At 47.4% G+C, this 25,209-nt stretch overlaps 6 protein-coding genes across 6 annotated transcripts; 3 read left to right on the top strand and 3 right to left on the bottom strand.

Annotated features, from left to right (window-relative positions):
* Positions 1-7,462: 7,462 nt before the first annotated feature.
* Positions 7,463-11,845, top strand: ATNIH1004_006868 (Type I Polyketide synthases (Type I PKS); the record flags this gene model as incomplete). The annotated part of the gene is made up of 1 exon (XM_033571495.1): positions 7,463-11,845. One exon carries the CDS (start codon positions 7,463-7,465, stop codon positions 11,843-11,845), a length of 4,383 nt encoding a protein of 1,460 aa, XP_033424810.1.
* A 131-nt stretch (positions 11,846-11,976) lies between these two features.
* Positions 11,977-14,691, top strand: ATNIH1004_006867 (uncharacterized protein; the record flags this gene model as incomplete). The annotated part of the gene is made up of 1 exon (XM_033571494.1): positions 11,977-14,691. The coding sequence occupies one exon, from the start codon at positions 11,977-11,979 to the stop codon at positions 14,689-14,691; it is 2,715 nt and encodes a 904-aa protein (XP_033424809.1).
* A 2,506-nt stretch (positions 14,692-17,197) lies between these two features.
* ATNIH1004_006866 (uncharacterized protein) lies at positions 17,198-17,669 on the bottom strand (the record flags this gene model as incomplete). Its single annotated transcript, XM_033571493.1, has 3 exons — positions 17,198-17,317; positions 17,397-17,495; positions 17,550-17,669. 3 exons carry the CDS (start codon positions 17,667-17,669, stop codon positions 17,198-17,200), a joined length of 339 nt encoding a protein of 112 aa, XP_033424808.1.
* Positions 17,670-20,522: 2,853 nt separating this feature from the next.
* Positions 20,523-22,109, bottom strand: ATNIH1004_006865 (uncharacterized protein; the record flags this gene model as incomplete). The annotated part of the gene is made up of 4 exons (XM_033571492.1): positions 20,523-20,768; positions 20,846-20,880; positions 21,427-22,029; positions 22,079-22,109. The coding sequence occupies 4 exons, from the start codon at positions 22,107-22,109 to the stop codon at positions 20,523-20,525; spliced, it is 915 nt and encodes a 304-aa protein (XP_033424807.1).
* A 540-nt stretch (positions 22,110-22,649) lies between these two features.
* On the top strand, positions 22,650-23,676 carry ATNIH1004_006864 (aromatic alcohol reductase; the record flags this gene model as incomplete). The annotated part of the gene is made up of 3 exons (XM_033571491.1): positions 22,650-22,685; positions 22,734-22,984; positions 23,052-23,676. The coding sequence occupies 3 exons, from the start codon at positions 22,650-22,652 to the stop codon at positions 23,674-23,676; spliced, it is 912 nt and encodes a 303-aa protein (XP_033424806.1).
* Positions 23,677-24,636: 960 nt separating this feature from the next.
* On the bottom strand, positions 24,637-25,112 carry ATNIH1004_006863 (uncharacterized protein; the record flags this gene model as incomplete). Its single annotated transcript, XM_033571490.1, has 2 exons — positions 24,637-25,028; positions 25,085-25,112. The coding sequence occupies 2 exons, from the start codon at positions 25,110-25,112 to the stop codon at positions 24,637-24,639; spliced, it is 420 nt and encodes a 139-aa protein (XP_033424805.1).
* Between the last annotated feature and the right edge of the window lie 97 nt (positions 25,113-25,209).

Raw genomic sequence — 25,209 nt, 5'->3', positions numbered from 1 at the left:
ATGAGTGCGTACATTAAATATATTGAACGGGGACCTTATCTAACGTGCTTTTGGGGAACTAGGATTCCTCTGGATCCAGAAAAACCACACAAGTTTCTAATTATTAATGGATACAAAACTTCCTTCGATCATCTCACGGGGAATATTTGGGTAAAATTACCTGGGATGATGACTGGGAGATTAAACGTGATGCACACACAGTGTCAAGCTATTAGGAAAGACTCTTGTGGAGAGAAATATGGCGATGCCCTAGACTCTCGAAGCAGAGCGTGACAAAAGGACTGAGGGAAACCTTCAGGGTTGGACAAATGAAATTTTCTCAGTTTGGGGCCCCAATATAGAACCTGTTCTAGGCATTAAAAGGGCAGGAGCCGGACTTACGGCATCCAACTTCTGGCATACCAGGACAAACCAGATGGGGTAACGTTTGGATTGCACGTCAACCAAAGACTAAAAGTGATATTTCCTAATACACTAGTATGGTTGGAGGGAGTTTGCCCACTGACGAACAGCCCTTCGAATGTCTGATCCGAGAAAGCGAGGAAGAGGCTTTCATACCTTATTCGTCAAAGGGCAGAGGCAGTAGGTACTGTCAACTATGTCAATGTCTCCGATGAGTGTGGAAGTGGTGAACTTGGATTATTATTCTGTCCTAAAGTCCAATTTGCATATGAAATGAAATTGCCGCCAGATATCATACCTATGCCTGGCGACAATGAAGAACAGAGTATCTATCACACTTATGGGTGTGGAGCACGCTGGATGAGAATCTCCAGGCACATCAAACTTCAGTGCAGCAATTGCCCCAGGAGCAACACGAAAGAGCAGTCAAGGTAGTAGAGAGCCTTATAGTCTTTAAGCAAGGTGGAACCAAAGTCTGGGTGGTGGTGGATTGAAACACCTCAGATATGCCGTGCATAAGAAGAAAAGCTTAAATGGCATTACTGAAGCTCTAGGAAATGACAGAGAATGTTTTACCCCTCCTATTCTTCCTCTGCCGTATCGGAGCCCCACTAATCGACTCGCAACTCACAAAGGAAGAAGTAGCAAAGGCTAAGGCCATATCAACTGTGAAGAGGCTTCGACTGCCCATCGAGGGAACAAGAAGGACTCAGAATCTGGAGCTATATTCTTTCCTGTCTTTGGGGACCTGGGGGAACAACAGCCTATTCAAGGCTGGCCCGTATCTTTCGCTGACATCGCAGATGCATAAGTCATTGTTGACCCTAATCGGGTACATGAGCAATTAGATCCCAGCATGAAGAAGGGAGTGCGAGACTTAGCCTGTGTCCTCTCCAAGATGGATCCGATGTTTGGTCCCTTGCATATCAGGCCGTTGCAGACGTGAGAAACAGTTTAACAGGGACCACACATCTTAGTCTCCCTTTTTCAATCTCGGCTGATTTTGGAGGTGCAGCCCCTCTAGCCTAAGATATCTTCTATCCGCTCAGGGCACAGTGCATTCTTTAAATGAGCGATCCCATCTGGCACAGTCTCTCGCTCGATCTATTATTTTTTTTATACTTCTTCCTGCTATGTGTATATAAATCTATATACCTTGTAGTTGTCCCCGCCTGATCTTGCTTTGAATTTGCTCACACCCTGGCTAAACTTGTCACTTCAAATAGATAGCCTGGTTGAGGCAGAGAATAATTTTGCAACATATATTTTATTATGCTCTATCTTGGAAATCATGATGCCTAAGGCACCTTCGTATATCCTAGTCCCGCAGCGATCTGATATATCATATTCAGGGGCTAAGGGACACGTAGACATGAGGAAACGTTTGTCTACGCTCTCTCTTGTAGATAGAACAATATACTCACCAAGCGATACTAGATCGCACGATAGTTTCAATATACTATCCAGTCACCGCTATCCTAGCACCTCAAAACATAGCTTCTTCCCCGAGATTCTCAACACTAACTATTTAAAGATAGTATGGCGCTAACAAGGCAGAAAAACCTATGTACAGTAGAACCTCGCCAAGCCGATACCCGTTTAGCCGATATCCCCGCTTAGCCGATACTTTTCTTCGGGATGAATTCCAACCCATATAATTCAACCTCGCCTCCTTACCTAACCCCGATTCTCGATATATCGGAGACCATATCGACTATCTGAAAAGCTCATCCTAGTGGAAACCTTATTATCTGTCCAATCAGAATGCCTTAACTGAAGAAGATTTCAGACATTCAGCGGAAAGCTTTGCGGGACTGGGTTAATAATCAACCTCACCGTCCAACACAGAAGGCCTGTATTGCCTGGTTTTATTCTTAATATAATCATCGATTAAGCCAGTCTACTGTTTCTGATATTTTAAGCTTACAGTATTAATATCTTGACTCCGAATCTACCCCTTCCTCCGCAATCCGCAAAGGAACCGGTCATTGGCAAGATCTTGAAAGAATTCTTTATGAATGGCAGTACGCACTTAGTATATAAAGGGGCCTATATCTCTGGAGATATTCTTATTGAAAAAGCACATGAAATCTGGAACTCTTTACCTCAGTATTCGGTCAACCACCACCTTCTTCAGCAACGGATGGCTACACCGCTTCAAGCAACGGTATAATATTAAGCAACGTATATATCACAGCGAGGCAGGCTCTACTCCAGAGGAAGCAGAGAGAGAGATGAAGGCTATACAAACTATTGCCGGCCAATACAAAAGGAGGATATTTATAATATGGATGAATCTGGGTTATTTTGGCGTATGCCTCCATCACAGAGCCTATCTTCTATTAGTAGGCCCGGGATTAAGAAAGATAAGTCCCGGTCTCTATAGTATGTTGTGTCAATGCCTCTGGAACAGATCGATTACCAGTATGGATTATTCGTAAGGCACGTACACCACGGGCCCTTCGCAATATTAATGTATCTGCAATTGGAGCTGTATGGAAATGGAATAAAAAGGCCTGGATGACACAAATAATAATGCGTGAATGGCTATTGGCATTTTATAGCCATATTGGCCAGCGACCGGTGCTTCTTACTTTGGATAACTTCTCTGCGCATCTATCTGGGCTAGAATTAGCCCCTCCACCACCAAATATACGTATTTGCTGGCTTCCAAAGAATTCAACAAGTCAATATCAACCGCTTGACCAAGGAATCATCCAGAATCTAAAGGTATACTATCGGAAACAGTGGTTAAAATATATTCTGTTCCACTATGAAAGCGGTTTAAACCCACTGGAATCGGTAACAATTTTAGACTGCATTCGATGGCTTGTACGGGCTTGGAACCATGATATTCTAAACTCCACTGTTCTTGCCTGCTTCTACAAAAAGCACAGTGGTTTTAATCCTGTACAGCTTCCAATAGAGACACCTGATTTAAAGCCACTTTACAATCAAGTGCAGCAAACAGGGCAGTTGTCAAACTGTATGGATATTTCATACTTTTTAAACCCTGCAGAGGAATCTTTCGAGCCTAATACTGAGGTGCCATCTGAGTTGTTGCTTGCTCAGCTAATTGCTGGAGCTTCAGATAATTCAGCTATATTAGAGGATCAAGAAGATGATTCTCCAGAGCCACTGCCACTTCCAAACCTCAAGAAGCTCTAGATGCTGTACGGCTTCTAATATCCTATACAGAAGGTCAGGATACATCTAAAACGCTACTCCTTCGATCTCTGGAGCGGTATGAGCGGGATTTGGAGAGTGAGATAATTGCATCAAGGGCTCAGGGGACTCTTGATAGCTGGCTAGGTAGTACTTAGTAATTTCAAAAACTTCATCTTGGCGATAACCTCGGATAGGCGATATTTTTTCAAGGGATGGCTTCATATCGACTAAGCGGGGCCGCACTGTAGTACCATAGTAGTCGTCAAATGTACCAGTACATGACAAAAGTAGCACTGTATAAATTTGTAAGTAGTACTTGTATATCTGCCTATTCTGACAATAGTCTGTAACCACGTGACCACTATGTAAATAGACTACTACGCTCTATTTTGTGGCAGGTCTCAGAAGTAGGGAACAGTTACTGACGGCGGACTGTACAAAAAATCTGCAGAAGGGTGTCTCTCCTAAACACTGTTGCTCGTGGTCATTTACGGAGGAACATCCCCTTCTGCGTCCGGAGATATTCCAATGGATCCCCCCCCCCTTGTGCCAATGTGAAGTAAATGCGAGGCACACTCCGTACTCGCAAATTCCGGGCCATCCAGTCCGCGGTATGCCTTGCCAAGTCAAACACACCTCCGAATCCATCACAGCAAGTCTACAATTTCCTAATCTGTACGGCGCACCGAGGCGATGCAACGCAGTTTCAATTATCGCCCATTTGGGGGTCCAAAGATTGCAGATCAACAATCCCTCAACTCACATATTTCGTGGTCAATGCCAAGTATACTTGGACTTGATCTGGTTGCGGGATATAAATAAGTGTTGAGCCTACGAGTAGTATAGGAATTAATAAACATGACTTTGAAAAACCTCAAAACGACATCAGTTAATCCTATCAAAATGCGCTGGATCAGCATTTCCGCCATTGCCCTTTTCACGGCTTTCCAAGCCGGCTCGGCTCTTGTAGAGGAGAAAAGGACTGGACAGTCAGTATCTACACCGACAGTCTGTGCGAAGATAAAACAGGCAGCTGGACTGACAATATAACTCGGCAAAACCCGAGGATCTGAGCAGGTTTTCTGACATCATGTCTATGATGGCGGAGGTGGTCGACCTGAACTACAGATGTGGTTTCGGGGTGTCGGCTTGTGACGAGGGCTACAACAAGTGCTGACGGCTGGAAACCGGCCGGTGTCTCCGAGATGGCCAGACTGATCGCATGAAGAACCCGATCAAGTCCTTCAGTGTCGTTGTATTACCGTGCGCTTTATTAGCCGTGTTGGTCATCCTCTCGGAAGTGACTATCAGGTAGGTGTGAGATTCAGAATATGCTGCTGGATTGACTGACACAATTTGATAGATTCTATTCAATGTTTGTGGAGGATGCATTGACCATTCGTATGGAAGCCAGAATTCAATTTTGGGAACGTGAGACGGGAATTAATTGAATCTTAACTTATGGTGTACTATATGTATGTATGTTGCATTCAGGTAAACAAACTTGGATTCTCTGAGGAAGTGGTAGTTAATGCTCTTATAAATCTCTGGGGTGTAGCTACTTTGTTTGATATCTCTGGTAAATATTAGATCTTGTCACACTTTCTATCGGACAGTATCAGACCTGTGTATTGTGGGCCTCAGGCCAACTTCCATATTAGGAAGGACCTCGATCAGGAAGACACCGCTCACTGCTCTTGACAATTTCTCTCCCAGAATCATCCTCCACACTTTCATCACCTTATCATCACTTCGTGACTTTTATCCATTCCTTATATCAAACCTAGTGCTTGATACTTAGATTCAAGTTTTATTATGCACAATCATGTCCTTATATATGGATATGGAGGAATCCGAAATACATAACAGCCAAGGGTACGTTCTGTACATTCCTAGGTGATCCTACCAGAATTGTATTCTCTTTTATAGTCCGCGTTTACCAAGTTTCTCTCATTACTGTTCAACCCTATCCTTGAGTGGGGTTACTGATAGTCAGCTACCTGTACGCTAAATTACAGATCCTTTTGCACGTCCGGCTCGCCTTTCGCAGATCTATATATATAGACTTGATCGAATCTACATACCCTGGAGAGGTCGTAATATTGTTGAGGGAGTTATATATTCCCCGGAAACATGAGTCAGCGATGCTTTTCTACGGCGCCCAGAGACAGCAGCATGCGACTCGGCCAAGTCGAAATTCATGTAGGAGATGCACTACTAATTTGTGGGGATATGCATGCTCAGCCAAGTATTTTCGTGACTGGCGCTTGCGGCAAGATTTTTCCAATAATAGCAATATTGATGCGCTGGCGAACGAGGTAGGAGCTATATAAAGCGTCCTGCCTTGGGGTGGTGTTCATCAGCGCCTCCTAACTCGAACCTTTACCGGTTCATAAAAAGCATAAAAATATCTCTCCTGAAAACATAATTGTCTATAAATCTGAGTAGGATAGAATTGGGACCCCATTCCTTGTGGGATTAAAACAATTCCGGTTTGTGGAAGGAAGAAAATACATGCGGGAAGATAGCTGTTGAGAAAAGAATCCATATAGACATCCTAAACGCAAAGGCCTATATCCAGAGGAGCTCTATACAATGCGACATTGACGCCTATAGTGTTGGCGTGTGCCTGTTGGACATCGGTCTGTGGACATCCTTTGTCGAATGTTCTACGAATGAAAGCAACTAACCGTCGGCGATCTCACCATTTTCCCAACTGATTGCTGCCAACAACAAGCGTAAAGCGGCAGCAGATATTAAAGGTATTCTTACTGAGCTAGCTAAGTCACGACTTCCTTGTCTCATGGGAATTATGTGCAAGAATATTGAAGGGTTTGGCGAGGAGAATGAGTTTGAGGACGAAGATGGTATTATAATTAGTGTGAGGTATATAATGTAGTCATCCCAGAGATATCTCGAGTGTACCTAAACGCTGACCCTGGACTACTGGCATAGGTCTTGTTCCAAATGGAGCAGATCACTTTATGATGTTCAAATCTTGCCTAATAAAAATGGAAGTGTGATGCGCGGGTTGGCTAGGATAAAGTCACCGTTCCGGAGAATCGTTTGTCGGTTAAAAAGGCACCAATTTGGCATTTACACCTTTCTAAGTAGCACGGCATGCCTTTAAAGTGCCGAGTTTCGTCATCTGAACTCTTTGATTGTCTAAAAATTACCTAAATTTCCTCAATATTTCTGCTGTAGTATTAGCTCTGGCAAACAGAAAATAATAATTCAGCTATATTTATCCAAGCATATAAGACTGTAGTTGTACTATGTAAATTTGCTAAATCCTGACGGAATTCTATCTATCTAATTCTAATATCTTCTAACTATAACCACTTTTATACTTTCTTGAGGCAGGATTAAGTGTCTTGGCGCTTCGGCTCGCTCTTTTGACGCCAGGCTGGAACCGTCCCCTGCTAGGCCGCATCTAAGTGCGCGTTGAAGGCGTCGCGCTTGTTATTATTATCAATAGTCTTTAGTACGAGGCAAGATCGACTACCGCGTCAAAATGCTCTCTGCCCTGTTTTTGCCGCGATGACCGCGTGGCCCGGATCACATGTGGATCAAGAAGTCGGATGCAGGCAGGTTTTGGCCTGAGGTCAGAATCCTGGCAGGGTCCTTCCTAATCGGGTCGACAAGAGGCGACAGGCGGAGCGTTTTCCTGATTGCAAGAATGATGATACCTGATCCCTCTTGCGGACATTCTGAGTAATTCTGAAATAAAAAAGCTTAAGTCCTAACTGTCCTCCCGTCCGTCCCTTTCACAAACATGGCCGCCATATACGGGGTAGACCAAGATATCTTATTGCTTATCGATCTATCTACTAGTTCAGTTCAGTGACTGCCTTGAGATTGACATCCCTTTTCAAAAGAGACTCTATTAAATATGGCTATCGACGAGCCCATCGCGGTTGTCGGCATCGGATGTCGCTTCCCCGGGGGCATCACCACGATGGCGGAGTTCTGGGAAACCCTTTACCGCGGAATTGACAAGGTTTCTGAAGTTCCACCAGACCGGTTCGATGCGGCCTCGCTGCATGATAAAGACCGGCGGAAGTATGGGGCGATCCGAAGCGTCCGGGGTGGTTTCGTGCCTGACGTGCACTCATTTGATGCCGAATTTTTTGGCTTGTACCCAGTCGAGGCATCCAATATGGACCCGCAGCAACGACTGGTTCTAGAAGCGAGTGTTCATGCGCTGGAGGACTCAGGTACCCCGCTGGAACAAGTGTCTGGATCCCGGACCGGGGTGTTCCTGGGTTCATTCGCCTATGACTATATGTGCATGCAGTCGTCCACCGCGCAAAGCGACAATTCTAGTCGCCATTTATCCATGGGCACTTCAGTCTGTTCAATCTCAAATCGGGTGTCACACCGGCTGGACCTCCATGGCCCAAGCATTACTTTAGATACGGCCTGTTCGAGCAGTCTGGCAGCGTTGCATCTAGCATGCCAAAGTCTGAGGACTCACGAAAGTGAGGCGGCTCTGGCGGGCGGTGTAAACACCATCCTGCGACCTGGTCCCACAATTGCGCTGTCCAAGGCTGGCTTTCTCTCTCCGGATGGTTCTTGCAAGTCTTTTGACGCAGGTGCCAATGGTTATGTGCGCAGCGAAGGTGTGGGGATTGTTTTCCTGAAACCGCTAAGCCGAGCACTCCGAGACGAGGATAGAATCTATGCCTGCATCCGCGGATCCCTTGTAAACCAAGATGGGTATACCCCAGAAGGCTACACTGTTCCAAGCCTATTTGCTCAGGCGCAGTTATTGCGGTCGGTGTATGCAAAATGCAACGTAGACCCAGCCCATCTTCAATATGTGGAAGCGCACGGGACTGGAACAGCGATTGGCGATCCAGTCGAGGCCGGTGCCCTTGGCCAACAGCTGGGCCAGGCGCGTTCTCCAGGTGACGAGCCACTTTGGATCGGATCCGTCAAAGGCAACTTCGGTCACCTGGAGGGGGCCGCGGGGATCGCCGGATTTATCAAAGCGTCAATGGTGACCTTCCACGGCGAGATTCCCCCCCAAGTTCACTACAACATTCCCAATCCTGCAATCGATTTCGAATCTCTCCACCTTCAGGTACCAACGCTGACCGTCCCTTTGACTCGGAGTCGGAAGCGATTGGTGGGTGTCAACTCGTTTGGGGCCGGGGGGACTAATGTTCATGCCATCCTGGAGGAGGCCCCCGACGTGGCCTCTTCTGTCTCCTACCCAACTAGCCATCAGGCACGCATTTTCGTTTTATCAGCGAGATCGCCGTCTGCCCTGACTCAGGCTGCTGAGGAACTGGCTTCTCACTTGCGCCGCCAGCCGCAAGCGCCGAGGGATGTCGCATATACTCTTAGTATGCGCCGGAGCCGGCACGCCCACACATTAGTCGTTCCGGCCGCCACGCTGGAGGAACTAGTCATCCAACTCGATCAACAGGGATCTGGCCAGATATCCGGAGAAAGCCTGATAATACAGCGGCAACCGGGCACATCCCCAAACACTGCTTTTCTGTTCTCAGGACAAGGTGGCCAGTGGCTCCGTATGGGAATGGCCCTGGTACAGGAAGAGCCCGTATTCCGTGAATCATTAGACGCCTTTGATGGAATTTTTACCCCACTGGCAGGGTTTTCCATTCAGGCAGAAATAGATGTCAACGATCAGTCGAGGCTCAATAGTACCATTGTAGCCCAGCCAGCAATTATGGCGATCCAAGTCGCATTGGCAAGAGTGCTTATCTCATATGGCATCATACCAGGTGCTGTCGTCGGTCATTCTGTTGGTGAAATTGCAGCCGCCCATATAGCGGGTGCCCTGACCCTAGAGGAAGCCATCACATGGGTCTATTATCGGTCGCAGATCCAGAGCAGAGCTGCCGGCCTTGGGACGATGCTAGCAGTCGGGATCTCGTCGGCGGAGGCCAAGCAGCTAATTCGGCGGCTCCATGCAGCTGCCGATGTGGAGATAGCAGCCTACAACGGTCCGAAATTGACTACTCTGACTGGTGGCACCGAGCACCTCAAGCGTCTCGCTGACGATCTGGAGAAACAAGGCATATTCGCACGCTTTGTCAACGTAGACACCCCTTATCACAGCCACTATATGGATCCTCTGGAAAATGACATTGTTCTTGCTTTGTCCTCAGTCCAAGGGAAGCAAACTAATATCCCCCTGTACTCGACAGTCAGCAAGTCCGTTGAGCCTGGGACCCATCTGACGGGGAATTACTGGTTTGAAAACATCCGGAAGCCAGTACAATATGTTGAGACCGCGACTCGAATGCTCGCAGACGGCTTCAATTTCCTTGTCGAGATTGGGCCACACCCGATCTTGGTTTCCGGTACCCGGGCTATTGCAGATTCAGCGAAGAAGTTGGCTTATGTGTTCCCATCGATGGTCCGTGGTAGTGAGGTTCGGCCGGTCTCACGCCTCATCGGTGCTGCGTATGGCATCGGAGTCGATGTGGACATCTCCTCGTACAACGGTGGGCGTGGTCGGTTTGTTGATCTTCCACTGTATCCCTTTCAACGGCAGCCCTATTGGCACGAACATCCAGAGGATCGGCGGACTCGACTTCGGAAAAAGCAGCACCCATTCCTTAGAGACTCCATGGAATTAACAGACGATGGGCGTTGTACAATGCGACTCAGGCTCAGCACTGGTGTTTCCCCCTTTCTAACTGACCATGTAGTTGATGGCTCAATAGTATTCCCTATGACAGGGCATGTTGAAGTTGCCTATCTGGCCGCAAAGGAGCATGTGCCGCAATCTCCTGTCTGGCTAGAGGATTTACGATTCGAGAATCCGCTGATTTTATCGCAGGCCGAAGATTATGCTCCGCAGGCCTTGCTTGAGTTTACATCGGCGGCCAAAGACTATGTTATCAGTGCCCGTCCAGCCAGTTCAGATCCAGCGACCCCCTGGCAGGTGTGCTCTCGTGGACGTATTAATATATTCGATAAGCCACCTCCGATCGATCTTGAAGCACTGAACAGCGTCAAGTCTCGAATGCAGGCAGGGACAGTGATTGACATAGATAGCTTTTACCAGAAACTTGAAGAATCAGGTATTCGGTACGGTGAGACATTCAGAGGCATCCAGCAAATGTGGCGTCTTGGAAAAGAAGTCTTCGCTCTGGTGAAGCTACCCAGTCCAGCGGATGAAGAAGCAGCGCGCTTTCACTTCCACCCTGCTTTGTTAGACGCCTGCTTCCAAACCAGTTTTGCGTATTCACATTACTATGTTGACCCCAGCTACATCTTTCTGCCGTATGCGGCAGAACAAATACACTTGTTGGAAGCAGAGAGCGCCACAACCGTCTTTGCGCGTGCGCAGGTAGTTCATCACGACAACATGTTCATACGCGTCGATGGCTCAGTCTATAGCGAGGACGGCCGCAGCCTTGCCGTGGTGAAAAACCTAACCCTAAAACGTCTGGAGGGGAAGTATCTAGCCAAATCCACGAATTACTCCGTCTGTTTTTGTCCTGAAACAAAGGATGACCCAGGCAAAAGAATGGAAGTGGATTACCAGAATGTCTTGATCCTCAGACCGAGAGCCGGCGATTCCCACTGGTCATCGACTGCTATCCGTCAAGCCTTTCCTCGCGCACAAACACATGACATAGACCCGAAGTCAGCCAAAGCCTCTTGGAGGCCTGCAGAGTGGGGGTTTCAATTGGACCGCCGAACTCTCTTTGTCGTGCCAGCATTCGTCTCGATATTACGTAGCGGAGATCACCACGAGGCATTGGAGGCGGTCATTCGTGGGCTCGTGCTTGTTGCATCCTGGAACCACGACCAGCACGGCACTGCCGCGGTTGTGATACTCACCGAGGGGGCTTGCGTGACACTTGTTGATAAGCAATGTGACCCTCTCTCCGCCTCCATAGAAGCCGCAGTGCGGGTCATGGCGAACGAGATGCCACAATCACGTCCACGGCTAGTCGATCTTCCTCTCGATTCAGGTCACCAACCGCAGGCCGTCCTGGCCTTACTGGAGGCAGAGCTGCGCACCACCCGACTTGGCCGCCATGAGACGGTGGTGGCAATACGGTCCGAAGGCCGGTTCTTCAGACGGATCCTGCCCATTGACCCGGATGATGAGGAAAAGCAAAATATTAGGATGCTCCCTGCTAGAGGAGGAAACTATCTTGCCGAACCTGTTCCCAGTGGGACTCTGGAGGACGTCCTCCTTCGGCAGCAACCACCCCCAAACTTGGGTGTGGAAGATGTGGGCATCGAGGTGTATGCGGCTGGTCTAAACTACAAGATGTGCTAAATTCGATCGGTCTGCTGAGTGAGCGGGCGACGTCTGGCGGTTTGGCTGGTCGCAAACTGGGGTTGGAGGTTGCGGGGCGGGTGACCATGATGGGAGACAAGGTGCGAGATATTAAAATCGGTGATCCAGTAATGGCTCACGTTCCCCAAGGTTTTGGAGGATTTGCCATTACTTCCTGCAATTTGGTTTCGCCCATCCCTGCCTCAGTTTCCTTCGCCCAGGCGGCCTCCATTCCAAGCGTCTTCGTTACGGCGTACTATGCTCTCATCTTCCTGGGGCGCCTCACGTCAGGAGAGAGTGTTCTAATCCATTCAGCCGCGGGTGGCGTGGGTATAGCGGCCATCCAGATGGCGAAGCATGTGGGTGCCAAAGTATATGCCACGGCTGGAAGCCACGACCGGCGAGAATGGGTGTCTAACATGGGGGTCGAAGAAGTCTTCGACTCCCGCTCTGCGTCATTCCTGGACAAAATAAGAGCCGCCACCGGGGGTCGGGGTGTGGATCTTGTGCTCAATTCTCTGACTGGACCATTGTTGTTGCAGTCCATGGCATGCCTAGCGCCATATGGACGCTTCGTGGAGATGGGGAAGACAGACATCTATCGCGACATGAGGATTGGTCTGGAGCAATTAGGCGAGAATCGTTCATTTTTCGCCATTGATATCGATAGATTGGCAAATCAGAAACCAAAACTTTACCGTCACATTATGGATGAAGTCTGCAAGCTGTTTAATCTAGGAAAGTTGGTTCCAGAACCCATCACCACACATTCCATTACCGAGCTCTCCACAGCACTGCGTGGGCTCTCTCGCTCTACCGTGATTGGAAAGTCCGTCGTTGTGATGCCAGAAAACACCTGTGTCCAAGCTGCACCGCAAAACCGCTTGACGCTGCGAGGGGATCGTAGCTATCTCATCACCGGTGGCGCAAGTGGGCTAGGGTTGCACCTAGCAATCCTCTTGGTTGATAGGGGAGCGAGACACCTGGTTCTCGTAAGCAGATCTGGACCTAAGTCTGCCGAGGATCACGCGATTATTTTGAACTTGCAGCGTCGTGGAGTCGTCGTCCAGGTTGAACATGCCGACGTCAGCAGCGCCGATAATGTTAAGTCCCTCTTCTGCCAACGACCAGGACGACCCCCGATTGCAGGTGTCCTTCACTCGGCCGGCATAATAGCAGACGCTTTTGCTCATAAGACTACAGCCGACAGCTTCCAGGCTATCTTCGCTCCCAAGGCACTCGGCGCATGGAATCTGCACCAAGCGACAGCAGACATGGATCTTGATTTCTTTGTTCTAGTGTCGTCTGTTTCCAGTGTTCTAGCACTTCTCGGCCAGTTCTCCTACGCCGCGGCAAACCAGTTTCTTGATGGACTGGCGCACCATCGTCGGGCATGTGGAATGCCCGCGGTGTCTCTTAACCTCGGGGTCCTAGGGGAATTCGCCGGCATGTCTCGCGGCACTACTCAAACTGATCAGGTTATGGGGATCCTGGAGTCGCAAGGACTGTTCCCCATGAGTCTTCAAACAACCTGGTCTGCTGTTGAGGATTCTATTCTCTACAACAGGACCCAGAGTATGGTTGCCAGCATCGACTGGTCAGTGTTCCTCAAATCGCTCCCCCACCTAACACTGGACGGTGCTTTCCTTGACCTAGGGAATGAACCTGGTGGAAAGGACGTTTCTGGATCTAAACAGCCGTTTTCTAAACTCTCTGGCCCCGAGCGAGTTCAACAAATCGCGGATACTTTGCGCTCTGGGCTGGCCAAGATTATAGGAGTGGAGCCAGATCGGCTATCGACCACAGAGAAAATTGATAAATATGCATTCGACTCGCTAACCTTCACGCAATTTCGAAGCACTATCCTGCGAGAACTTGGGACTCCGTACCCCTTAATGCGATTGTTTAAAGCCCCAAGCCTACAGGAGATTGCTGTAGAGTTAGACGGTTCCTCTCCCAACGGTCCATCGGGAGGACAGAGCTCTGTCCCCCTGGCTATCTCTGACAGAGCCATGGATGAACTGACTGCTCTGTCATCATGGTTCGTTCAGGGCAATCCGATCAACAGCTCCAAACCCCGGATGCTTTGTTTCCCCTCCATGGGCGCGGGAGCGTCTATTTTCGCTCAGTTCCTGGCAGATCCACCGGCCGGACTGCATCCAATTGCGGTGCAATATCCTGGCCGGGAGATGCGAGCCGATGAAGCTGTAATGGGAAGTGTATCCGAAATCGTGTCCGGCGTCCTGAGCGAGATGGACCGGGTGATTGGAGAGCCGTCTATATTCTGGGGCCACTCCTTTGGAGGCATCATTGCCTTCGAAGTGATCCGAGCTCTTCGGCGGCAAGGGAAACCAATCCCGCGTTTAGTGGTTACCGGCACTATTGCGCCGCATCTCATTGAAATCTGGCAGAAGCGGGATGTATTGCTCCATGGTTTGAGGGAGGACTACACTCCCGAGTATATGATGGCTATTTCGCGCTACGTTGACGACGGGGAGTTAATCCGCAGTATTTTGCCGATGATGAAGCGGGACGCCCCCCTATTAATAGGCTACCAATACCGTGTAGAAGAGCCTTTGGACATACCAATCATGGCTTTTGCTGCCCGGCAGGACGACATAGTATATGCAGATGAGGTCGCGGCATGGAGTATTCACGGCAGGGAGTTCCGTTTGATCGAGGTAGATGGGGACCATTGGTTCTTGCACCGGAATCGAGACTTATTGCGCCAGACTTTGGCGGCGATGGCGCCACCTAGATGGCCCCAGGAGTCTTCTAGCCGGGGTTTGCCCACTGAATGTAAACCACTCGACCATATGAAATTGAACTTGGTGCATCAGAACTGACCTGAATTGGACCGTTAAAATATCGGGATACCGAAACACAGATGTGGACAAAAATCAAGTACGAAACTAATGCCTTACCTTGGGCTAAGGAAGGACTCTTGCAACGCTGAAAATGTCGTCTAATATATTTTAGTAAAAGTTTGTGACTTATTAACTTCGAATTGTTACATAAATTTCTATAAGAAAGGAATCAATCCAGATACAATAAAGGACCATTCAAGGAATATTCCAGAATCACATCTCAACTTCGACAAACCTGACGAGAGAGCTAATATATGAGTTAAGAATGAAGAGATCATATGGTATACATTTGCCACAGCAATCACCATCACGAAGCCCATGGTGACATGAAGCAGCCAATACAAAAGCAAGGGTGGCATGGTCAAGGGGGAAAAACAGAATGTAACCAGCCAAGCAGAGTGAGACTTCTCGGGTCAAACTGGAGGCTTCATTTCTTCATCTTTATCAATTCTAGACAACCGGAATCACCTCCAGAGTTCTTTTCGAGTTTGTAGCGGCCGTCGTCATGGTCGTATGTATAGCCAGATGGACCATTCTGGCGTCATTTCCATGATATCGACCATCATCTTATTATGCACTGTGCCCGAGATAAGATCCACTCTCCACCAGGGATCCTTTCGGCCATCCACCACGTCCACGGCTATCCCGGTCTTCGATGTCGGTGATGGTGAGCACATCTTGGTTAAACTTCTATATTTTCATCGGGATCGCCCTCTCTATTCCTATCTTCAACCTGTTCCGGTTCCGGATTCGTGTTCAGTGGCTTCTCTGGATGACAATGGTGGGTATTGGTTTTGCAAATGTTTATTGAATTCTTCTGTATCCACCCTATCCTCAAAGCTGGCACAGATGGAGACTTCTTTGGGAGCTGTTTGCAGCCAGGGCACCTAATTTCGTCAGCTCTGTCTCTAAATCTAAAGGAGAGGATATTTAAAGGCGATTGAAGATATGACAAGTTGGAAACTAATAAACCCAGAGGGAGCTCTGTTCTGAGTTCCATATCACAGAGAGAAGTAGCTGGAACTGTTCTTGCTTTTCACAGGGTAGTTCTCTAGTCCACTCTGCCCTTTATATATGTTGCGTGCCAGGGTGAATATCATAAACGATAACGCATCAGGAACTTCCCATGTCATTTTAGCAGATGAAACGTGTGATATCCTCTGATTAGAAGCACTAGACATGTTCGTATGTAGCGAATACCTTTCTTGAGCAGTTCTCGAGCTTATGATTCGCTGTTTAAATAGAATAGGTCCATTGAGAGTTGTCCTCGAACAAGTTATAGCAACCGTATCGAAGTCTTGCAGAAAGTTACCCTCGTTCTAACCTTTAAACCAGGATAGTGAATACCCTACCATGACGACCGGATGATCCCTCCAACGATCAGCAGACTGTATAAAGGGCCTCACCAGTCGAGCAAAGCGTGTTGGTTTAGGCTCGGACAGGTAAATCAGCCTTAAGATCTAGTACCGTATGTTGGTTAAACATCGGATACTGGCTGGGGACCCTGCGATAGTCCTGAAACAGTGCACATAGTCATTTGCTTGTATATTATACCAGGTACAGGCATAATCCTCAAAATAAATTAGCTTGCCGTTCAAAGTTGACTGAAGCTCAAAGTGTTGAAACAATCATTTTAGTGGATCCGTGGACGCTGAGAGCGGGAAAACATCCCGCAGTCTAGAACTTACGTAGACAATACATTTGCCTTATTGCAGTGCTAGGATGGCCCAAAAAGATAAACATATCCATGATCTGCTATTCTTTTTTATTTAACGATGACACTATCTGGAAAGATGTAACACAAATTTATGTGCGGGAACTAGTAGCCATATCAACATTGACCATATTCTATGTACAGTGCATAGTGTATCTCTATCCAGGCCTCTCTGTTCATTTGGCAAAATGCAATTGATCTGATCCTCCACAACGTCAACGTGGACGTCCTCTCCGGTATTGCCACTTTGTGTGCACTACCTCCTATAAATAATTTTGGTATAGCCATCAAGAGAACTTTCTGAATCGGAGCCAAGATATGATCACAATCGTTCCGGGTAACAACAAGCGAAGTGCGAAAACGAAATATACACGGCCCGTGTGGGCCAAGCATCAATATCCCTTGTGAAGTGTTAATATGTTTGTCTAATATGTTTGTTGATCGCACTGGAATAATTTAGAGATTTGTAGCCTCAGTGCCTTGCTTTTTCATTCTCTGTGACAGCGAGTATTTCATCTTCAATGTGCCGGTTGGATGTTTCTTCAGGGAACTGCAAAGATTCGGCAAATTTGGTATATCATACCATGGGCATGTTTCACCTGTGTTATATATCCATTGTATAGTCTGTGGGAGGAGTTGAGTCGTCTTCCAATAAGGATGCGAGGCATTTCGACAGTGATGTGGTAGGGTTGACCAGCTAAGTCATATCATGGACGATATTTTCGCCCGAGCCTTGAGCAGACACTCGTGCCAGAAGAGTGGTGGTGATATTCACAACTCTCCCTCACTGAGGGGTTTGCTTCGGAAGTCCATGTACTGAGCTCTCTGCCGGGTCAAAGCCATGGGGTCCAGTAGAGCCATCTCTCCATATTCTTCGCAGATTCCTTCCAGCTTGAATTGCAGTAGCAAAATCCTTCACAGACTGTTTTAGTCTTGGCCTTTATACTTGTCCTGGATATGAACAACTTACGTTGAGGAAATAGGTCAGAAGTCTCGGAGAAAAGTATAGGAGAATCGCCCCGCCAACACCCCGGAACCAATTTCGGCTGGGCATATGGTCGCTGAACCTCTGGACGATGCCAATGAAAACATCGAGTTCATTTTCACATCGGGAAATACTCACATAAGTGTCGGGTGAGAAATGCACTTTATCAAATGTCTCGAACTTGGTCATATCCTCCCATTCGTAAGAGCCATTCTGGCTTCCGTAGGGTTGCTCAGATACAAGGCAGAAACCTTGCATGTCTGTCAATCCACCTAGTTCCACATTGCTACAATGGTGTGGTAGTCTTGTGGTGGATATAAAATCTGCAGAGGCTGAACATGCCAGGAGGAGAAAAATTTCAATAAAGGATGTCTTCATTCTGACTTCTGAGTCGGATTAGTGGAGTGGGTGAGTTAGTTGCACAAAGTCTAGGGTGTTGGCTAGCACCCTATTTATCTCTCGTCCTCTTGCTGAAAAGCCTCAAGTAGTTAATTCTAGTTACGTAACATATACCGGCTAGTTAGTTATGGAACGGTGAATCAAAGCGTAGCCTTGTAGCCTTGTACTCCGTAGGCTCATAGGCTCATAGGCTGTAGCCAACTGCTCCATAGACAATTGTGCCCACAATTTCGCCCACTAATGCAGCTAAAGCGCTAATAGTGTTAGGCTGGAAGAATATATCCAATCATCGGGGTTTATCAACATGTACGGAGTAGGTATGATAGAACTATCCACAGCCAAGGTATCATTAAATGCAACCTCGGCTTTGTCTGTGTCCAGTTCAAATTCACACCAGGACTTGCGCAAAATTGGCCTCATTATATTCTAGCACAGATCTCTTTAGACTCTATAAAATGTTGATACTCGGATATAGATTTTTTTAACCTCAAGAATTGCATCTCCAATGACCACTACACTTCTACCAGCATCCAAACCTCAGCTCCGAGCCCCGGGCATGGGCCATACAAATGGTAGACTCTTGGAGACTCCCAACATAGTCCTAGTGTACTAAGTTATTAGATATTTTTATGCCCTCCTCTTTTATACTGCATTAGAAAGGCTGTAGTGCGACGTCGATGTCAGCTACCAACCGGGATTCAACAAAACGGCAACGTATCCCTCGGGAGTATTTGTGAGCAGGTCTCTGGTGGCGTGACCTGTCCTGGAAGTATCAAGGGAGGTTTTGTTGCAGTTCTGCCTAGAGGCACATCTAAAGCTAGTGACTGTCACAATGTGAATAGCAATGTAGTTTTCTGTTCATGGAACTTGGACCGATATGCTGACTTGGGCGTATTTATAGGACCCACAGTCTGATAATATGAAAAAGCTAACTGCTTTCCAGAGATCACGTTAACTGGCCGCAACCATCCCACAATTATGGGAACTAGGTATCTTTATTGCTATTTAATTAACGCTTCTTTCCAAGACTCTTTTGACCACTTTATCTCGACATACGTATACAGTTCAGTAATACCGCATATCAAGCACATGAGACCACAGGGTGGAAAACAGGCTTCCCGTCCGCTCAGCCGTACTTAAGCCACAGAATACGAGAGGTCAGTAGTTCAAGAGCCTTCTGGCCTTTTAAAAAATCTGAAACATGATTAGCGGAACTCTAAGGTGAGTGCTGGCAATGTGGGTAATAACTTTAGAACTCACATTACTAAGGGTACTATATACACACCTAGGGTGATGAGACTTTACCCTGAAGGGGTGACAACTATTTTAGCGCAATAAAGGAAGGTATAAGCCCCCCGGTTAGCTTGGGCTGCCCATAAATAGGCCATGTGCCTTGTGCCTTAGAATAAGCATTTACTCTCTTTCTATTATATCTGTGTTTTTGTTCTACACACAACATGTGATACACATGACAATGTTTACAGACGAACAGCTCCAAAAGTTGGCGGACAAACACAGGTGGCTTGCGATATTACGTGGGTTTACCCTAGAATATCTACATAAACAAGAAAGTCGAGTGAGAACGATAAGCCACTCTGATATAGCGCTCGCTACCGTCAATGACTACACCGCCGACGCTGGTTCCATGGCCTGCAATACACTTGGCGGCCGAGTGGATGATGATATCGAAGGGGCGACAGAAATAACTTCCGGCGGCGAATGTAGGATCTACCTAAATCTACACCTTAGTGAACAAAGGGGTGGTGGCATGCACAGTAGACTCTCAATTAACCGGAGGCCATTGTCATGAGCTGCAGGGGACAGTGTTTCAAAGTCGACAAGAGTAAACCGGAGGTTACCGATGGTTTCAGCAAACACCTGTTCTTGCTAATAAGGGCTTGGATGTCATCGGACATATACCAGGCTTTGATGAATCTCACTTCGATCCCGATAGAGGGCAGGAGGTTCTTAAACTGGTGGAATTTTCCTCTGCAAAGGGATTCACTACAAACTAAATTTGACCCGGCGCGCGCCAGAGTCATTATCACCATCAGGACTGCGGCAGCACCCGATGAAGAGCCAACCTCTATGCCGCCGCTCTCCAGAGCGGCTATGCGTTACTCAAAGACATGAACGGTAGGCTGGAGTTCAGTAAGTATGAGTAGCTGTACGCCCTCACGAAAGGACACAGTTTGGAAAGGGCAGTTGCCTATGTTGGACACTCAACTGTAGACATCTGGTTTGTCCTCTGCACCTGGCTCTGCCCTTGCTTTAGAATATAGAATGCCCATTGTAGGATTAGAATGGGCTCCAAGGCCGTCACAAGAATATAGCTAACCTAGACTAGGAGATCATAGATTCACGGAGACACTTCTGATGTATCTAATTGTCTACATATGCATCACTGTGGCTCGTATCTGACACTTACACTAAAATTATACACGTTTTACACCCCCCTTCCCTCTGTATAGGCTACCCACTTCCTTAGGGCAGCTGGGACAGGCCAGGCATGCTACTGAACTCGATCGGCAGCCCCATGGCGGGTTTATTATATGATGTGAAGGCTTCTACACTTGCGCGCCTTACGAAGGAACGTACCCAACCACCAACACGTCGATGGTTCGTTTCCGTAGGCCACAGCAGATGATATCCCTAGTTGAGCCCCTCATTGCCAGCACCATCCCTTGGTGGCGGGAAAATAAGCTGTAAAGGCTAGAGAAAGCTCATGACATTGCTCACATGGCTTCCAACACACTCTAGTCGCTGCGGCAGAAAACCAACCTTGACCACGTCTCCAGAAGCACGTGGGAGAACAAATTTCAAGACGACCGGGTCGGTGCGACCATTGGCGAGCGTCAACTGCTCTTGTAGGTGTTTCACGACCGGTAACGCATGGTCTTGAGTCACCATGTCCTCTGCAATTACATCGCTGGACTTCCAATTCTGCTTATCATCGACCTTAAGCGCCATAACAATGATTATACAGATGTTTTGACAATTGCAATGGCTAAGGACAGCCATTTTCGAGGGGGTACCATGAGGACTCGGAGGTTGAGCACCAACGCCTCAACTAACACGGTGATGTCATTTGTCAGATGTTTGTTTGCGCTGTTTGACTGCGGGAAAGCGGTGGCGGGTGGCAGTATGTAGCTTCAGGAGGATTTCCCTCACCTCCACCTACTTCCCCTCCTTCCTCTCGCCTAGTCCTGGTTGCAGGCACCGAACCAATTCATTTATTCCGCATCTATGAGTTCATTTGTAGGCCATAACATCCTAGTGGTTCACGGACTAGGGAGCGGGGTGGGCAAGAAAGTATTTGCTACTAAGTTTGAGCTAATGGAAAAATTAAACTCTGCCGAGTTGCGAATGGCCAGTTAGCATTGAAAAATATAGAATAGTGAGAGATAGGCTAAGCACCCATACCACTTGTCATCGAATCAGCTCATCGCGGCTACTAATTCGCGCTATTTCTAGCCCCCGTGTGTATCTTAAGAAGCAAAGAGCTACCAAGGGTAACATCCATCTTTGTGAACAAATTTGCCGACATCTTCATCTCTCCGTCCGACTACAATCTCCATGATTGCTTTCGCCGATTCCATAGGATCGCCAGCATTACCTTGAGCACTGACCGCTTCTTCGGAAACACCCCTCAGGTTTGATCGCACAAGACCCGGACAAAAGGCAAAAACGCGGACATTCTGGTCTTTAAGTCGCTTATGCATTTGAATTGTCATCATATTCAACGCAGCTTTGCTCATACGGTATTCATCCCACGTCTCAGAACTTTTCGCGTTCTGTGGATCGGATGCAAGTGCCAGCGAGCCCAATCTGCTTGATATTTGGATCAGACATGGACGGCGGGATTGAACCAGAAGGGGAATGAAAGCATCTGTAGCAAGCATCGCACCAAAGACGTTTGTTGAGAATATATTTCCGATCTTATCCCGTCCAACAGAACCAGGCGAAGTTGTGCCTGCATTACTGATGAAGACATCGACTCGCCCGAATTGGTTTGAAACAATGTCGAAGGCCTTGGAGATCGAAGTGTCATCTTCAACATCCAGCTGAAGAACAGAAAGCGTTCCATGAATGCCCGCAGTTTTGAGTTGAGAACACGCCTCGTGTCCCCTGGAAAGATCTCGGCAGGCCATTATTACATGGTAGTTCGGCTGGGATGCAATGGTTCTAGCTGTTGCATAGCCGATACCTGAATTGGCACCTATGTGGAGTGAGAACTGTGAAATTATCTGACGCAACTGAAATCATACCAGTAATAAGGACAATGATTGATTCAGACATTGTACTGCTAAAACAATAGAATCTGTGGAAATAACAAGGTGGATTCAAAACTTGAGTGATTTGGAGTTATTGTATGGCTCTGACGTGAATTTATTAGAGTAGAAAATGTTCCATTAAAAAGTCTACGATATTTATAGTTGCATCATATCTCCTTTCCAGCCCCCATCCATAGAATCGTGGGAAGCACGGAGATAATCGGTTTTTCATATTCGGATTTAGTTCGGAGTCCGGTGGAATTTTTCGTGAATGTGGAAGGCAGAGAGCCATGCATCCCAGAGTGTATTCAGATATATGTACATTTTATATCGGAAATTCAGGCAAATCCCAAAATGTCCTTTTGTGACAGGGTGCACACTTTGCTTCTCGATCCTCGATCTCCGATGAAGTCCGTTCCAGGCTCGCCGCCAAAGGCGCTACTCACCATATCTGCGTATTCAGACTGTTTAAATAAGAACCAATTCCTGTGGTTATAGTTCACTATTTTCCCTCAACCATCTTCCCTTCAAACGCCATACTGCAAATAATCCCGTCAAAAAGAAAATGTCACACGCAATCAAGAATGTGGCTATTGCCGGGGTAAAGGTCAAATAAAACACTATATTGACTAAGTTAACAAGCTGTTAGGCTAGTGGAAATGTCGGAGCTCGGGTACTCGATGCATTACTCGATTTCAAATTCAATGTAACGGTGCTTAGTCGCAGTTCCAAACCCTTCCCGGCCGCTGTTCGCGTGAAAGTTGTAGACTTTACTTCGGTGAAGTCATTGTCTGCTGCTATCGCCGGACAAGACGCAGTTATCGATACTACTTTCTCGCCTGAGGTTGACACACCACTCCGACTTATTGACGCGGCGGCCAAGGCTGGGGTTTATCGCTTGTTCGTGAGCCCATAAATTTTATAACAAGTTATCATTGGCTAATACTCGGTTTCAACATGTTACCAGTATCACCAGCGACTTTGGACTCGATCCTGAAATACCAGGCATTCACGATATGCCTGTATTCAGCCGAAAGAAGGTTTCTTATGAGGCCGTGAAGAAACAAGCGGCTATCAGCCGCTTAACCTACACCCTGGTAGCTTGCGGTGCTTTTCTTGACTGGTGTCTCTCCACTGGCTTTGCTGGTCTGAACTTCCAAGAAAAGACAGCTTTCATCTTCGGTGATGGAAACAACGTTGTTCCATGGACGACGTTAGAGGATGTTGGCAAAGCAACTGCGAATGTGCTTTTGCATCCACAAGAAACTCTGAACCGGCCGGTCTATATTCACTCTGTGTTCATGTCGCAAAATCAACTTTTCGGCGCAGCAAAAGAGGTTTTGGGCAATGAGGGATGGACAGCCACGTATAACGACATGGAACCACTTTTACAAAATGCGTTTGCGGATCTCAAGACCGGTAACATTAGTGATTCAAGCTTTGTAGTGCAAATCCAGTACTGCCTAGCTACCAGAGCACTTGCACACCCCTGGGCAAGAGATGATAATTCCCTCTTGGGACTGGAAGAATGGAATGTGGAGAAGGTGACAGGGCTGATTCAGACAATCGCCCACAAAGCAGTGGGAAGTTGAAGTCATTATGTTTTTCACGAACGTCATCTTGTCAATTGAATGATATCGAAAGAGGAAAGATTTATGTTATTCAGAATCCAATCAATAAACTGTTAAACCTATATCAACATCAGATAACGTATCGCTTTCGACAACCTTCAGTGACTAGTTAGGACCGTATAACATTGCGATGACGCGAGACCCAACTTTCCGCCGTCAAACCGCGGTTGACTGAATATCAAGTAACTCTAAATTAGCTTAAAATATGTGTACACTCAGCCCTCTCTCTGACAGAAAAGTCCTTGTTCTGAGTAATATTTGCAGAGGGCTCCAACCACTATTGAGGAGGATAAGATTGGTGCTGGAGTTGGTTTGGCCATCCCAATAGTAATTTAATCTGAAGTAGTCACCTGGTAGTCTTAGCTAGAGGAAGTGGAATTCCGAACGACTTAATGAGGACATGAGGAGCTTCCCAAATAATAGTTAGGATCTGTGGATGGGCGTGTTTGGCGACCATTCTGCTGCTGACTTGGAGGAAGAACCTTCGGTCTATATCGGTGCACTGTAACATGCTTTCGTATCCACCTCCACATCTCTCATTCTAGGACTCATTTGGGACGTTGCTATAACGCATGACCTCGGACTGTTCACGGTAAGTCTCTGCATACCCCCTGTACGCCAAACAGCTCAAATACGGCGATTTCGAGGCCTCCGTAGAGCGCCGGGCATGCACCGGCATGCTACCGGCTGAATCATGAACATCTTGAATACAGTGAGGGTTAATTGTGTTGAGTCTGAATAATTCAGGATTCATGATCTATGACCGTCGTCCGGACAAGCCATGATAGGAAAGTGAAACATCGATCAATAATATTCCAGCTACAGGAATAGGAGCGGACATACCAGATAATGAATGCATTACCGTTGGCGAAGAATGCCCCTATATACCTCATGATGCAAACCGGTACTACAATAGCGACTCTAAATCACACTACCCGCCACCTGCTCCAACTTCTTCGTGAACCTCAACTCCCTCAAATCCTCCGGCTGGCACACCCACACGCGGCAACCTTTGATGTCCGGGAGGGCCAAGATCCTCTCGTACGCAATTGCAAACGCCGACGATTTCATTGTCCCGTACGGGTCCGCTGCATCACTTGCCATCACAAACCAGCCGAGATAGATCTCGTTGAAGCGGATATTCGTGTCCGCGTTGTCAAGACATGCCACGTTCGCCAGGGAAAATAGCGTGCCCTGTGTTATGCTGGCTGCTACGCGACTCCCATTGTCTCTGCTTGCGCCTGTGCACAGCGTCCAGGTGCTTGTAGTGTCATTCTGCTCGAGAAGATAGGGGATGGTCGCTTGATAGGCGACTGCAAACACGCATCAGTTCCTTTCGTGCCTGTGGATTCCTACGGCATGGCCACACAAAGGTTCGGCTCAAAATTAATCAGCATGTTGGAAGTCAGGATGCCTAAGGCACCTTTGGATATCCTAGTCCCGTAGCTATCTGATATATCACATTCAGGGGCTTAGGGACACGTAGACATGAGG

The sequence above is a fragment of the Aspergillus tanneri genome (genome assembly GCF_003426965.1).
Source record: "Aspergillus tanneri strain NIH1004 chromosome Unknown AapTan_7_pilon_pilon_pilon, whole genome shotgun sequence".
NCBI classification, from domain to species: domain Eukaryota; kingdom Fungi; phylum Ascomycota; class Eurotiomycetes; order Eurotiales; family Aspergillaceae; genus Aspergillus; species Aspergillus tanneri.
Note: the sequence above shows the minus strand (reverse complement) of the source record. Positions and strands in the feature narration are given on the sequence as shown.